Below are 13,474 nucleotides of genomic sequence, written 5' to 3'. Positions count from 1 at the left end.
GCTTAGCCGTGTCCAGGGAAAGGGGGCTCCTGGGGGTCGAGCCGATGCTAGGTGTTTGGACCTTTAAGGCCCCCCGGCAGAGGCAACAGACCTCTTCGGCCTTGGCTTCACATAGACGGCACCTCCAGATTGACTCACCTGGAGGGCATCGGCAGTCGCCTTTTCCTGTCTCTCCCTCCTCGAATCTTCGTCTTTATCTCTCACTTTTTGACCTTTCCTGTCTCCTTCTCTCTTCTATTTACTTCCTTTCTCCTGGCAGCAAGGGTTAACCCCTGTGTGGCTATCCAACCTTGGGTGCACCATATTCGGTTATAGTGACAGCGTACGACTGGCGTCGTGCAGACTTGTATGCAAGCTCTGCCACGTCCCCTCATTGGGCTCCGTGGTGGGCGGTGAGCGCTGTTACCGAATGTATACATTTTTTCATGGAAACTTCTTTCCCCTCCCTTGTTGATCGCCCTCAGAAACGAGGGCGCACCGAAGATGTCTTCAAGTTTTTCGGACACCAAATCCAGAATTTTCCCCGCTCCACATTATTCATTCTGAAAAGCCAAACAAAGCAGTGCGAACCATTTCACCATTCCTTCTCTCAAAGTCCTTGACTGATGTTTTTGGTCCAGGTTACAAGGTGTCGAGGATGGCAAGTGGTGACCTCCTCCTGGAGCTCCGCGATCTGAAACAATATGAGAAAATACCGAAACTAGTGTCATTTGGGGAGACCCACATAACAGTAACCCCGCACCGTACAATGAACACCACCCGTGGTGTTGTGTCGGATGATGATTTGCTTGAGCTTACTGAAGTGGAACTCCTGGAGGGCTTCAGTGAGCAAAATGTTATCAATGTCAGAAGAATTAAGATGAGGCGAGATGGTAAAGAGATCCAAACCAAGCACCTAATAATCACCGTTGGTTCAAGTGTCCTGCCCGAGTCAATAGAGGCCGGGTACATCAAGCTCCGTGTTAGGCCATACGTGCCCAATCCACTCCGATGTTTCGAATGCCAGCGATTCGGCCACAGTTCGCAGAGCTGCCAAGGCCGCCAAACTTGTGCGAAATGCAGTGCCCATTAACACGCCACTGAAGCTTGTGAGAATGCTCTCCACTGTGTAAACTGTGACGGGGATCACGCCGCGTACTCGCGGTCGTGCCCATCCTGGAAAAAAAGAAAAGGAAATTGTAACGATCAAAGTAAAAGATAATATAGCATTCAAAGAGGCATGCAGGCGGGTAGCATACCTGCCAAAGAAAACCTTTGCCGAAGTCGCGCGTCAGGGGGCAGCGTCACAACGGCCTCCGGCGGCTGTCCGAACCACAGGCAGTGAGTCGGCAGTTACGCCACCTGCTGCCATGGTGGTTGCAGCTAGCGCTGCTCCGCCAACCAAGCAGAAGGAACCATTGACCCCGAAGGTGGGCGCAGCTGAGGCTGCCCCAACCTCCCCGACCCCTTCCAGCGCTGGCAACAGCCGGCGCAGCCGAATCCCTCAGGGAGCCCCATCGACCTCCGGGCTGGTGGGCGCAGGGGTCTTGACCTCCAAGGCGGGACTCTCTCTGGTAACTTCTCGATCGCAAGAGCACGTGTCCGGAGCCTCACTAGGGGCAATGGACACTACACCTGTCTTCAAGGTGCACCAAACGCCTAAGGAGCGGCGAGGCTCCCTCGAACGCTTCAGAAAGGGCAAAACCCCGATTACAGGGCCTCGAAAGAGCTCTGTAATCTAAGGCATCACTTCCGTTTCCGTACACACAGCACCAATTTTCTTTAAATATGGATACACAAATTATTCAATGGAATGTCAGAGGTCTTCTTAGAAACCTTGATGATGTTCAAGAACTTCTCTGCGAACTCACTCCAAAAGTGCTGTGTGTACGGGAAACCCATCTTAAATCTAGACACACTAACTTTCTTCGTCATTATGTTCTTTTTCGTAAAGATCGTGATGATGCCATCACGTCATCTGGCGGTGTAGCCATTATACTCGACAAAGGTATAGCGTGTCAACACATACAACTACAAACGCCCCTAAAGGCAGTGGCCGTTCGAGTCGTACTTCTAAACAAACTTATTACCATCTGCTCTCTGTACATACCCCCGCATTATCAGCTCCATAAACATGAATTCCATACATTAATAGATCAATTACCCCAACCCTATTTGGTTCTAGGAGATTTAAATGCACACAGCAACCTATGGGGTGACTCTCATTGCGATGTGCGAGGTCGACTGATTGAACAGTCTCTCTTTTCTTCTGGTGCATGTCTTTTGAATAGTAAGGCACCTACATATTATAACACTGCACATAATACCTATTCTTCTATAGACCTCAGTATTGCATCTCCCACCTTTTTACCTGATCTTAAATGGAGCGTTATTAGAAATACACACGGGAGCGACAATTTCCCAATAGTTCTGTGTACTCCGAAGATGAATGAATGTCTCCCACAGTTTCCTCGGTGGAAAACTGATTCAGTCGACTGGGAACAGTTCCAAAAGATTACTCACATATCGTGGGCTGACATTTCTGCTCTAAGCCTGGACATTGCGGTTGAATACTTCACCTTTTTTCTGATTGATGCCGCGACCAAATGTATCCCAGAAACAAAGGGATCATCTAAAAAGCGCCGTGTTCCGTGGTGGAACGAGGAGTGTCGTAACGCGCGTAAAAAGCACAACAAAGCATGGGGGTTTCTCCGCGATTCTCCGACTGCAGAAAACCTTGTTAATTTCAAGCATGTCAAATCTCAGGGAAGGAGAACGCGCCGACAAGCTAGAAGAGAGAGTTGTCAAAAATATATATCAGGAATTAACTCTTACACGGATGAGACAAAGGTCTGGAATAGAGTGTACAGAATAAAAGGTCGACAACCTTACTCGCTACCCTTAGTAAATACACAGGCAGATACTATGGATGACCAGGCGAACTTTCTAGGCACACATTTTGAATGCATATCCAGTTCGTCGCACTACTCTGACACATTTCAAAGACAAAAAACACGAATAGAATGGCAGCCATTAGTACGAAAAAGTGCAAAATGTGAGGTATACAATAGACCATTTGGCATAGCAGAGTTTCAAGCAGCACTAAACGGCTACAAGAAACCTACCCCAGGCTCCGACCGCATAATATATGAAATGTTAAAGCACTTGCCATCTGGAACACAAAAAACCCATCTTTTTTCTTTACAATGGTATATGGTCTTCCGGCCAGATTCCCTCTGTCTGGAAACAGGCCATTATAATTCCCATTCTGAAACAGGGTAAGGACCCTTCCTTGGCAAACAGTTATAGGCCGATAGCGTTGACAAGCTGCCTATGCAAACTCTTTGAAAGGATGGTGAATAAACGCTTGCTCGACTATCTTGAAATCAACAAAATATTAGACCCATACCAATGTGGTTTCAGGGAAGGTAGGTCGACGACAGACCAGCTTGTCCGCATGGAAATGTACATCCGTGAAGCCTTTATCCACAAACAGCTTGTCGTATCTGTATTCCTTGATATGGAAAGGGCATATGACACTATGTGGCACTTTGGGATCCTTCGGGATCTTTCTGGAATGGGTATACAAGGCAACTTGCTGACCATTATTGAGAGCTACCTGTCTGGCAGAACATTTCGCGTTAGAGTTGGCAATGTGCAGTCTCGATCATTCTCATAGGAGACAGGTGTACCGCAGGGTGGAGTGCCGAGCTGTACACTCTTTATTGTGAAAATGAACTCCTTACATACCATCATACCTCGCACACTCTTTTACTCGTTCTATCTGGACGATGTACAGATAGCTTTTAGGTCGTGCAATCTTAGCATCTGCGAGAGACAGCTACAGCTTGGCCTAGACAAACTCTCAAAGTGGTCAGAAGAAAATGGTTTTAAATTTAACCCCCAAAAAAGCACATGTGTTCTCTTCTTAAACAAGAGAGGCATGTCACCGGAACCCGCCATTGACCTTAATGGAGAACGACTATCGGTCAGCCTTGAACACAAATTTTTAGGTATTATCTTGGACACAAAACTTAATTTTATTCCGCACTTGAAATATCTTAAAGTGCAGTGCCTGAAGACAATGAACCTGCTGAAGCTACTTTCTTGAACAAACTGGGGCAGTGACAGGAGGAGGTGTTTGCTTAGCCTATATATGAGCTTGTATGATCACGCCTCGAGCTTGTATGAAGAGCCTTGTATGATCACGCCTCGACTACGCAGCCGTGGTGTACCAATCCGCATCGGACAGTGCTCTCAAAATTCTCGACCCAGTCCACAATCTAGGTATACAGCTGCCAACAGGCACATTTAGGACAAGCCCTGTGGAAAGTCTGTATGTCGAAGCGAACGAATGGTCCTTACACCTACGCAGAACATTAAAAAAACATTTTACATTTACATTTAAAAATGTAAATCGAATAACGAACATCCGTGCTACTCAACTGTACTTGACTTTTCCTCTGCAAGGCTTCACCGTAACTGCCCATCTGTTCGAGCTCCTCTGTCTGTGGGCTTAGAACAACTGGCTAATGAAACCGGTATTCAACATAGAGAAACAGTCCTAATGACTCCTACTAATCTTGCACCACCTTGGGAATGGCAGACTATCCAGTGTGATATGTCTTTCGTCGCAATAACAAAACATGCGCCTGAGGTGCATATACATTCACATTTTCTCGAACTCCAGGCGAAGTACTCCTGCGCGGAGTTTTATACAGACGCTTTAAAGTCTACTTATGGTGTAGCTTGTGCAGCGCTCGGACCTTCATTTTCAACGTCCGGTGCATTAAATCCAAACACCAGCATTTTCACAGCGGAGGCATACGCAATCCTCTCTGCTGTGAAACATATAAAACAAACAAGTATAACAAAGGCTGTCATATTCACAGACTCATTAAGCATAGTTAGTTGCATATCAAGTCTACGAAAACACAAGAACTCTATCCTGAATGAAGTCTACAACCTTCTATGTTCAGCATACATGTCTAACCAAATGATTGTTCTTTGTTGGGTGCCTGGCCATAGAGGCCTAGAGGGCAATGTAGCGCTGACGAAAGGGCTACATCCGTACCTTTTTGTGATGCAAGCATTAATATACCTGTACTCTACACAGACCCTAAGCCATTTTTATAGCATAAACTATGGAAATATTGGCAGCGGCAATGGGACACTCAGGTATCCAACAAACTGCACCTAATCAAACCAAAAATAGGAAACTGGATCTCTGAGAAAACAACACATCAGGAAGTACTGCTCTGTAGGTTAAGAATTGGGCACACCTATAGCACTCACTCGTATATTCTAACTGGAACTAACCCTCCGACATGCACGAGGTGTGGAAGTAGACTTACAGTCCTTCATGTTCTCATTCAGTGCCCATTATTGGAAGAGGAGAGAAAAAAGTTCTTCCCTTCCTTATACTGTCATAATATACCTCTACACCCAGTCTTCTTTTTAGGCAATGACCTTCTATTTAATTTTAAATCAGTGCTCAAGTTCTTAGAAGAAACTACTACCACAGAAATCATTTGGCCAGGCTATTTGTAGCACAGCCTCTGCTTAGAGGCTGTAGCTGCAATGAAATCACTTACAGAGCACATGCCTCGCAGCCCTTGCACCGAAGGGCTCCGCAGAGGCACTGGTGCTGCTATAAATTAACATGCTTTAGTATCTAATCCTTCACAACGTACTTTTACAACCATAGGACTCACTTTTCATTGACATTATTTGAATAGATACATATTTTACACCATTTACAGCGAACATTTTAGGCCAATATACAGCCACTCGATTACCGCCATATTCATCGATACTCATTGCCATTCATCGCCAAATGTCATGGCGCTCTTTGGCCATTCCTGGCCCTTGCGCCAAGAAACAATATCCATCAATCAATCACATTGCAGCACGGCCTCCTCCTAAAGAGGAAGCTTTGGCTCGGGTGCTCGTATCTAAATACATGTAGAAGGAGAATTCGTTTTTCTCAGCAACCAATGCACCAAATTTGACGAGGGTTCTTGCATTTAAAAGAAAAACTTAAATTCTAGTGACTGTTGGTTTCGAATTTTTCATTTAGGTTGTCAATTCTTTATTAAAAATTGACCAAAATCGAAAATCTTCAGAAAACGAAACTATCAAGCTTAAAGATCTAATTCAGCAATCAAAAATGATACAGTCGATCCCAGATATATCGAACCCGGATATATCGAATTATTGCCTATATCGAACAGTTGAAAAATCCCCTTGGGAATCCCGTGCAAAAGTATAGCGCTATTATTCGCGTATATAGAACTCCCGTGCACCGGCATATGGATGTATCGAACTCCGTGCTGAGCTGCGCCCCGGCAAGTGCGCTTCTCCGTCTATACCCCACTCCTGCAAGTGCGCTTCTCCCATCGCATCCCACCCCCGCAAGTGCGCTTCTCCTCACGAAGATCTCACGATGTTCCCGCGATCTCACGCACGCCGCCCCGCACTCTGAGAAAGGGGCGTGTGGGTAAAAGGCACGTGACGAGGAGCACTTGGAGTGCGATTGGGTGTGAAAGGGAAGCGGGAGGGAGAAACCACGCTGACCGCAGGTGCCCGTTTCCTGTGTTTTGGTTGGCTGACACTGCTGGCACAGCAAGACGAACGAGGTCAGTGCAGCTTGGGCTTGTGGTAGTGCGGAGACGCGGAGTGGTGTGTCTGTCGATTCGCTTTGTTCCTTTTATTCACGAGGCCAACATGAAGGCTTGAGACTCGTGTGGTGCAGTGCATTTTTCTTTCCGCTTTTGGCACATGTTCTGGAGCCATGGCCGCGAAAAAACACAAGAATTTTGATTTTTCAACAAAGGCGGACATCATTCGGCGGGTGGAGGCTGGCGAGAAAAAGTCGTCGGTCGCCGCAGCGTTCGGAATTCGTCGCAACACCCTGAGTACGATCCTCAAGAACAAAACCGATGTTAAGCTGAAGGCAGTGCAGTCCAGTCGCCCTGGAGCGTGTCGTGTGCGCGTCCCAACCTTTGACAAGGTCGAGAAGGCATTGTACGCCTGGTTTTTGGAGACACGTGCCAAGAACATACTTCAGCCTCTTGACCAAGGCATTGTGAAAGCGTTTAAGGTTGGGTACAGATGACGACTGGCGCAGAGGCTCCTAATCAACCTTCGATTAGGAATTGAACTCAAGGTGGACCTCCTTGGAGCCATTCAAATGCTGGCTGGTGCTTGGAACGACGTGAAGAAAAACACAATTGTGAACTGCTTCTGCAAAGCAGGCTTTGTGGTAGCTGCAGACGACGGATGTCTTGACTGTGAAGACGATGATGCTGGATGCCTGGACAGCGAATTTCGCGAGCTCTCTGCATTCCCAGGCGGCATCCCAGGCGGTTACAGCACGCGATTTCGTCAGCGCTGGCGACGGCGTGCAAGCTGTAGTGGATCGCGCTGATGTGGAGATTGTGGCTGACATCATGGGTGACGAGGATGCAGACTCGAGCAGCGGCTAAGGTTCCGATGAAGAGGACCAACCACCATGTACTGCAGCTGAACTTGCATCAGCTTTCAGCATCATTCGCCTCTGTTGTGGCACAATGGAAGGAACTGGCCTTTCTCATTTGGACACTGTCAACAAGCTTGAGGACAGCTTAATGAACTTGATGGTGCAGAAAAAAAAGTAAGCAAAGGTCACAGATATTTTTCTTCCGAAACAAAGTGCTATGGTCATCGCGCTGTGTTTTTGTTTTTTTACGTGCCTTGGAGGCACAGATCGGTAGCTTCCCATTAGTTATGACATCGGGAAACTGCCTTGAGATGTGTGGAGTCGTTAGAGAATCATTTGACATGCATATATTATATTTCGAATTATCAATATATTAAACTATTTCGTGATCCCCTTCAAGTTTGATATATCCGGGATCGACTGTATCACAATTCTGTCAATTCCACCTAATACATGTAATACATTTACAGCGGACAAAATTGCTATGTCACACATGAATCTCAAGAAGTTTAGGATTATGGAAATACGGCTTTCGCAGAATCCTTGTACACAACATAACCAATTCACGTAACATACGAATTGACACCCCAAATTTGTCTGCTTTGCCTGTTATAATAGATGCCGTTTGCAGAACAGTGACATGTGTTCTTGATGCAGAGCTATTAGTTTGTAAACGTCGTGCTTCTATTTTCTTGGAACTTTCGAGTTTTTCAAAATATTTTAAACAATGTTCAGGCCCTAAATCAACATTCCACTTCCAACAGACACTAGAATTTAACTTTCTCAATTTTAACAAATTTCAGTAAAAGCGATCCAGGGGTTATCACAGAAAAGCACTTTGCATTTTACATGTATTTGAATAGGCTGCGTCGGAGTTGGGCCTGAGCTAGAGCTTCCTCTTAAACAATTTGTCTGGGGATCAAATACATGCATAATAACTTGATTGCCATTGCCAAAGATGGTGCAATCGAATTCTTGAATGCTACGCACTGTCAAAACAAATAAAATATGTATTTTTTCATAAAAGAATATACTTGTATGTGCCAAAAATTGTGCCCAAAATAACTGATATCAATGCTTCCATGTTTTTTGTCTATTTAGTGAGGAAAGAAAATACCACACAAGCTTTAGAACTGTATCAGTTCGAAACCAGCAAAGCAGTGCATGCCGCTGATATGAAAAACGTAAAGGCCATGAAATTATTAAGTTGAGGTCAAATATGTCAATGAAACTTTGTCATTCAAGAAACTTGTTTAGATTCTTCTACATACGCAACGGTCAGTGAAAAATCTCAATAACGCTGTCATTTGTTCCAATGTATTATGCAGGAACAGCTGTCACCGGTCGCCTATTGCGAGTAATTGCACCGAAATACAGTCACAACAGAGAGCACGTATAAAAAGCAGGAGTTCTGCAAAATATATGAGGGCGAGTCAAATGAAAGTGAGCTAATGCAAATATTATGACAAACGGAGTGCTTCATTTAAAAGTAGTCTCCATGAGCATTTAGACATTTGTTCCATTGTCTAACGAGTCGTGCAATTCCTGTCCCATTAAACTCCTTGGGTTGCTGCTATAAAAAGTCTGCAACTGACTCTTTCACGTCATCATCCAACCCGAATCTGGTTCCCTTGAACTGTTTTTTCGGTTGTCCAAAAATGTGGAAGTCGCAAGACGACAGGTCTGAGCTGTATGGCAGATGTTGCAGCGTTTCCCACTTGAACATTGCCAGTTTTGTATTAACCACATCAGCGACGTAGTGACGGCATTGTCATGGAACAAGATGACCCCATTCATCAATTTTCCACGTAGTTTGATCTTGATTGTGGCACGCAGCCGATCCGGCATTTCACAATGACGAAAAGAATTGATAGTCTCTTAAGATTTAGCAAGTTCTATCAGTAATGGCCCCTGACGATCAAAAAAAAAAAAGTCGACAACACCTTTCCGGCAGAAATGACGGCCTTTCCTTTCTTTGGGGGTGGTGAATTCGAACGTTTCCACTGTAAGCTTTGCCGTCATGTTTTAGGCTTGTAGTAGTGGCACCATGGTTCGTCCCCGATCACAATTGCAGACAAGAAGTCGTCATCCTCATTGTGATACCGGATCAGATGAGTCAAGGCAGCGCTGAACTTCTGCATCTTCTGGTGGTGGTTCAAAATCTTGGGCTACCATTGCACATACAAGAGCCGATAACCGAGATGTTCATGAACTATGGCTTGAACCGAACTGTGACTGATGTTCGCACGCTCTGCCAGTTCATCAATGCTTATCCTCCGTTCTTGTCTCATCAGCTTATCAACCTTTGCAATTTTGTTAGGGGTTATTGCACGATGGCTTTGGCTCGGTCTCGGATCGTCTTTGCAACTTTCACGTCCTTCTTTGACCCGTTTTCTCGAACGCTTCACAGTGGCCAATGAAATGCAAAGTTCAAGGTACGTGGCAGCCATACGGCGACTAATTTCTTTTTGGAAAATACCTTCAGCTATCAAAAACCTCAGGGCACCATGCTGCTCAACTTCTGGAGTGCCCATTAAGTCAAGCAACCATGTTCAACCCAGTGTATGAGAGCATTAAAAAACATTTATCCTCACACCTGCGTGTCACTTTTGTAAATGAGAGATGCCTGTGTGCTATGTGCATGCCTCGCAAATAACGACCCGAACCATTATTGCACAGGATGGGTAGGCTCACATATTTATACGAACACTAAACCCACAAAGTTCCGCAATTGAAAATCTAAAGCACAACTTTGGAAATGTTAATGAACCTTTCACATCAAAAGTTTATGAGAACTTTATACCCATAAAGTTTCGGAATTGACATCCATGCGCTCCGTAGATTCTGTAGCCTCCGCAAGATGCCACAGTGAGCCATCACGTCTGCCATCAAAACGCCCTTGAAACTATGTGCTTGGATGGGGCTGCTTGCGTTATGTGACTCCCGGTGCATGGGTGTTGCCACGAAATCCAGCCTGAGTTCGTAATTTTCGTGGTGAAGTGCCTTTTCGAGCATGAAAAAGACATGCTAGACAAAATTCAGAATTATTTCCGGCGCCGGGGGTTGCTTTGGTCAGCGGTGTATGGACAGCATGAAAAAATTTTGGGGCGGGGTGCTGAAGCCCCATAAGCCCCCCCCTCCCCCTCCGCCCAGCTAGGACCCTGATTGTGCAGTATTGGACGATGTGGCGAGGGTGGTTCGAACAGCTCTGGAAATTCCAGCAGGATGGTAAACCATGGTTTCGGTATCTGGGTGTGTACTTGTACAAGACGCAAAGGTGGTGCAGACGTGGTGATATCTTGTACGGACGGGTTTGTTTAGGAGTCACGAAGGCAACAGTTGTGAAGGTCGACGAGAAGGTTAAACTTCCACAGAAAATCAGCACCGATGATTGGCCCGCAGACGTCAGCAGCGGTGAATAGCCATTGAAAAGGGTGTCGCAGACCAAGGTCAAGAGTGACAGAGTTCTAATTGTAGATTTTAATGCTGGACGGCAGTTGATGGCAGTGAGAAAAGACATGTCATGGCGATGTCTTCTGCAGTCTTGAACAGTAGAAGGAAAGACACAAATTTCCGCACCAGTGTCTACAAGATAGCGAACTTTTGTGACACGGTCGGTGACGTAGAAGAGACAGCTTGATGTAGGGCCAGTAGCACTAGCCGCCATCAGTGATTGGCCTGGAGAGTTGCAAGGCGGACGGCACTGCAGTGCGCGAGTGCCATATCTGGTGTGATACCAACAAATAAAGGAAGACGAAGGGCCTGACACGTTTTGGTCATGCAGGCTGCTGATAGTTGTTCGCACGAAAGCGTAAGGCAACTGGTTAGTTAGCTCCTCTACTTGCGCAGCAAGGTGTGCGCTTGAACTGTCGGGTTCGTCAAAGTGCTGCTGTAGCTGGGGTAGTGTTGCAATGGGTGCAGTACAACAGTCAACAGTGGACATCACAAGGTGGAAAGAATCCATAATCTGGTCTGCCATCGTCGCTAAGGACTCGACAGATGTAGTAGTAGGTGAGGCACATAAATTCATGCATACCTGGTTCGGTAGATGCTGTAAGAAGAGCTCCCGAAGGATTTTCGAGTCTGTTCCCAGGAGCTGTGCCATGCGGCAAAGCAGCTCAGTTGGTTATCTGTCACCAAGTTCCGCCGATGAGAGGAGCTGTTGAATCCGCCACGACTCAGAGTCGGTGGTGCACCATAGTAACATCTGCTTAAGGGTATCGTACTGATTATCGGGCAGAGGAGGTGGCAAAATGTTACGGACCAAAGCTGCAGTGGCCAGGTTAAGCGCACTCACGACGTTGTCATACTTGGTCACCTAAGATGTGACTCGGTGATGGCGAAACTGTGCCTTGATGTGGATAAACCAGAGTTCACAGTCCGAGGGCCAGAAATCTTGAAGTTTCAGTGCAGCAACAGATGATGTTCCATTTTTTTTGAGACGTCATTGTTCGGCGGTTGGTTCCATGGCGTCGAGAAGAAACTTGGTAGACATATACCATAGCGATATGGTATCACGTCCGTGATCACCAACTTGTAGGAACAGACAGCCCACAAAGGATTGCTATTTATTAAATGGATGGCTGCGTTGATGATGCGGCTACCATCGTCGGGGCTCTATGAGTACTGTTCACTACAATAATATTATGGCAGTTCGCTGTTAACAGTGTCATCACTGGTTTTGAAAATCTTGGCTAATGATATCACAATAAGTTTTCAGATAACTGACCATCATTAACACTCAGTTTATAGTATTGGGAAAAGGGAAATGTCACCAAGTTGACGTTGCAGTGTTTACGTGCGCTACGTTGTGTGATTTTACATTATCGATAGTTAACTGTTGACTGGTATATCGACAGTTCGCCCAACAGTACTACGTATTGATATCAGTAGTGCACAGTTAATAGTATTATTGACAGTGCACTATTGACATTTTGATAATGACTCAACTATCAATAGTATCTATACTAGTCTTATTCATAGTTTAGCGTCACTTGCTTACAGATCTGTAGCTGTACAGTGCATTGAAAGACAGAAACCACTCCCACCTCTCAGGCACAGGAACTGGCTGCTGTGCTGCTTGGAAGGTTGACATCATTTGGGGTTTTGAGCACTTTTAAGAAAGATTAAGAAAGGAACAGAATGGATTTTCTCCTGTGCTGTCCCTGTTTCTGTCCACAGAAAATATCCACTAAAACCTACTAAGTGCCTGAAGGAGAGTAGGTGGACATGCCAGTTGTACCCAGCTTATCTTTTCACAATCAATCTGTTCAGCTGGCAATGGCACAGGGGCATTAGCAGCAGAACACTGCTAGGCAAGTTGTAAAAGTTGTGATCTGTGTTTGAAACAGTGCAAGCGAGTTGTTGCTAATCCGACGTCGTCTTGTTGCAGGTCTCGGTTTGTGTGTGGTACCTGGAGCAAAAATGGCAAGAGGCTTATCTTGGCGACGGAGTCAACTCTTATGGTGAGTTTCGATCACTCCACCTCCCAGCAAGACTGCATGGTATGCTGTGTGTTCTGAACTTCTTCTTCAAGGGTACAGTTGTGGCTAAGTTGCGAAATGGTGACAGTGATGACTGGCAAGTTATTACAAGCATTTCATATAATCGTAAACTGGGCTAGTCATTATATGGTATAGTACTGGTTCATAATTAACAACAAGGCAAAAAAACAGGGATAGAGAAACACGCAAGAATGACAGGAGCACGACGCTGGCTATCAACTCATTAATTGTGTCGCTTCTCGTTTCTATAGCGGACGGGCCACCTTATGCTGCATGTTTATTGCCAAACACAGGAGAAACAGAACAAAAAAGAAATGCAGGAAAACAAAACTTGGAATATTAACCTCTTCTGTAACTTAGCAGAACTGGGTTTATCCACATGTTTCTGGTAAAAATGGCCCAAGGAGGAGCTCAGCTCGTCAACGGTACTTTACATTTTCTAGCAATGCCATGGACAAGGCTCATGCTTTTTCATCCGTTTGGTAGATGGCAGCATGCAATCCATGGGGCA

General features: G+C 45.6%; 1 protein-coding gene across 5 annotated transcripts in view; it reads left to right on the top strand.

Annotated features, from left to right (window-relative positions):
* The window catches only part of LOC126523500 (WD repeat and coiled-coil-containing protein-like), a 78,483-nt gene that overhangs the window by 28,417 nt on the left and 36,592 nt on the right, over positions 1-13,474 (top strand). For all 5 annotated transcript variants that reach the window (XM_050172110.3, XM_050172107.3, XM_050172109.3 and 2 more), the window contains exon 5: positions 12,852-12,924. In XM_050172110.3, the coding sequence (XP_050028067.2) occupies positions 12,852-12,924 (73 nt within the window). The remainder of the gene's footprint in view (positions 1-12,851; positions 12,925-13,474) is intronic.

The sequence above is a fragment of the Dermacentor andersoni genome, chromosome 6 (assembly GCF_023375885.2).
Source record: "Dermacentor andersoni chromosome 6, qqDerAnde1_hic_scaffold, whole genome shotgun sequence".
Lineage (NCBI taxonomy): Eukaryota > Metazoa > Arthropoda > Arachnida > Ixodida > Ixodidae > Dermacentor > Dermacentor andersoni.
The sequence above is the reverse complement of the archived record's forward strand: the minus strand, read 5'-3'. Positions and strand labels throughout refer to the sequence as shown.